General features: G+C 42.3%; 1 protein-coding gene across 1 annotated transcript; it reads right to left on the reverse strand.

Moving 5' to 3' along the window:
- Nucleotides 1-529: 529 nt before the first annotated feature.
- LOC104806087 lies at nucleotides 530-922 on the reverse strand. Its single transcript, XM_010530806.1, has one exon. The coding sequence runs from the start codon at nucleotides 920-922 to the stop codon at nucleotides 530-532; it is 393 nt and encodes a 130-aa protein (XP_010529108.1).
- Nucleotides 923-2,906: the final 1,984 nt, after the last annotated feature.

The following is a 2,906-nucleotide window of genomic DNA, read 5'->3' on the forward strand; positions in this document are numbered from 1 at the left end:
TATACGTATAAATATATAAAATACATGTATTTAAATATAAATATATATATATAAATATATATGTATATATATATAAATATATATATATTAGATTTTTCAATTGATTTTTCAATTAAAATCCAAATTTTCAACCGATATCCGTTGGAATTCCGTTGGAATTTTTTTTTTAATTTCTAAAAAAATTTCTAACCGATATCTGTTGGAATTTTTTTAAAATTTTCAAAAAAATTTCCGACCGATATCCGTTGGAATTTTTTTCCAACCAACAGTCGTCGGAATTCCGTTGGACATTTCCAAATGATTTTTTCAACCGATATCCGTTGAAAATTTCCAACGGATATCCGTTGGAAATTTTCAACCCAATTTTTCAATTGAATACGTTGAAAATTCCGTTAAAAATTTCCAACGGAAATCGCCGTTGAAACGCTGTTGAAAACCATTGGAAAATCCATTGGAATTCGATGATTTTTTTATAGTGAAGTATATCTGCATAGCATACCGTATCATTGGTCGAGGGTTCCTTCAAATTCTAATCAAATGTGAATTCAACTATTTCATCTCCGATCTTCATCGTTAATCTACCATCTTGGACATGAACCACGGCATCCGCTGTGCTCAAGAATGGTCGGCCCAAAATGATCAGGACCTTGGAATCACCATCCATATCTAAGACCACAAAATCCACTGGTACGTATAATCTGCCAATCTTGAGGGGCACGTCTTCTAGAATCCCTGCTCGATACTTGATAGATCGGTCTGCTAGTTGAAAGGCAATCCTCGTGGGTTTTAAGTCGCCTATGTTCAACTTCTTGTAAATGGACAATGGCATAAAACTTACGCTAGCCCCGAGATCGCATAACGCTCTATCAATCTCAATACTCCCCAACTTGCATGGAATAGAGAAACTCCCCGGATCAGACATCTTCGGGGGTAGTTCATGCTTTGTGATGGTTGCACTGATCTCGGTGCTCAATGCTACAGTCTCCTTTTCAACTACCTGCTTCTTCGTCAAAATATCCTTGAGGAACTTCGCATATGAGGGCATTTGGAGAATTGCCTCATGGAAGGGCATTGTAATATCCATCTTCTTCAGCATTTCCGCAAACTTTCCAAATTGGCCGTCTTCATTAAATTTCTTTAAACGAGAAGGGAAAGGTATCGGAGGTACCTTAGGCGGAGGAGGAATGTAGATCGGTTCTTTCTCCTGTTCTTGCACCTTAGGAGTGTCTTCCTCTACAGCTTTTTCTTTTTCCTCCTTTGTTAGCCTTGGAGGTGATGCCTTCTCAACCATCGGAGGAGTAGTCTCCGGAAGTTGTTTTCCACTCCTTAGCTTCACTGCATTGATGTGTTCCCGAGGGTTCATCTCGTTCTTATCAGGAAGCATGCCTTGCTGTCTTGATGAGGAGAAAGATGCGAGTTGGGCCACTTGATTTTCCAAGATCTTCAAGTGAGCTTGTACTCCTTCCAATTGTTTCTTGAATGCAACTTGCTCATTTTCAATGCTCCCAATGGAAACTCCTTGCGATTTTTGACGTTGGAGGATTTGGATAAGCATATCCTTGATGTCCGGGTCTTGCTCCTTGGGTTGCACTTGCAGCGATCTATAGTTGAATTCCCTTGGTAGCCTTGGCTCCCTTGACCTTGCTGTTTGTACTTCAGTTGGGAACCCGGAGGTCCTTGGTTATTCCGTTGGAAAGCGGGTTGAGGATTTCGTGCATTCGACGTGTTCTTGTAGGAGAAATTGGGATGATTTCTCAATCCCGGGTTGTATAGGTTGGACGGATGAGTGTATTGATTCGGGCCGACATAGTTAGTTTCTTCCGCTTCTTGATCAATCATGTACATTCCCGGTTGAATTTGCAATAAATTGTGATCTTCCACAGTAGTTACTTGTTTGACGTTGGCTAGTTGAATCTTTATCTCGGCAAGGTCGGATAGCACCGCCTTAAGAGCTGCATTCTCTCCCACATCACCTTTCACTGAGTTTCTCCTACTGAACTCGTTGGACGTGTGGCTGCGTCCTTTGGCCAATTTTGCAATTGTCACTTCTAACTCTTGGAAAGGGATGTCGTAAATGTCACCGAGTGTCATCCTTCAACCCATGGATGAAGATGGATAGAAGGTAGTCTCTTTCCATTCCATGGTGAGGGCACATTCTTTGATATTCCTTGAAGCGTTCCCATGCGTCGTGAAGATTTTCCCCATCCTCTTGCACAAAGGCATTGATCCGATTTCTCGCGTGTTGAGTCTTGGTAGGGGAGTAGTATTGCATAAGGAATTGTTCTTCCATCTCACCCCATGTCGAGATAGAGTTTGGCTCAAGAGTGTAGAGCCAATCTCTAGCTCTCTCCGTAAGTGAGTAGGGGAAAGTTTCAAGGAACACGTCTTCTAAAGTTATCCCCGGTCCCTTCTTGATTGCCTTACAGTTCATCTTGAAATTTATAAGGTGAGCATTCGGGTCCTCGTTGGGTCGCCCACGGAAACTCATGTTGTTGAGCATTTGAATGCATTGCGGTAGGAGTTCAAAATCTTCTAACGATCCCCTGTTGATGCATGATAGTAACTGAGTATGCTTCGGTTATGTGTACGTTCGAAGCGTTCTAGGGGCTGCTTGGGCTAGACCTCTTTGGGCATTGGCCCCTTTCAACAACTCTTCGGCCATTTCGGGTTGTTCTCTTCGTGCGTTGTTTTCTCTCAGCATTTCTTCGGCCATTCCCCACTGTCTTTGCTGTCTCCGAGCGAAGCATAGAGTCCTTTCTATTTCGGGGTCGAAGACGAGTTGATCTCTACCGGTTGTGCTTCTTGTCATGCACCGGAAGAGCTGCACACCAAAGAGACAAAACGAACCGAAAGTGTTGTGAAAAGGTTATATCACAAAGTAATCCAAGCAAGAATCCAAGCAATGG

Source organism: Tarenaya hassleriana, unplaced genomic scaffold (assembly GCF_000463585.1).
Source record: "Tarenaya hassleriana unplaced genomic scaffold, ASM46358v1 Cleome118, whole genome shotgun sequence".
NCBI classification, from domain to species: Eukaryota; Viridiplantae; Streptophyta; class Magnoliopsida; order Brassicales; family Cleomaceae; genus Tarenaya; species Tarenaya hassleriana.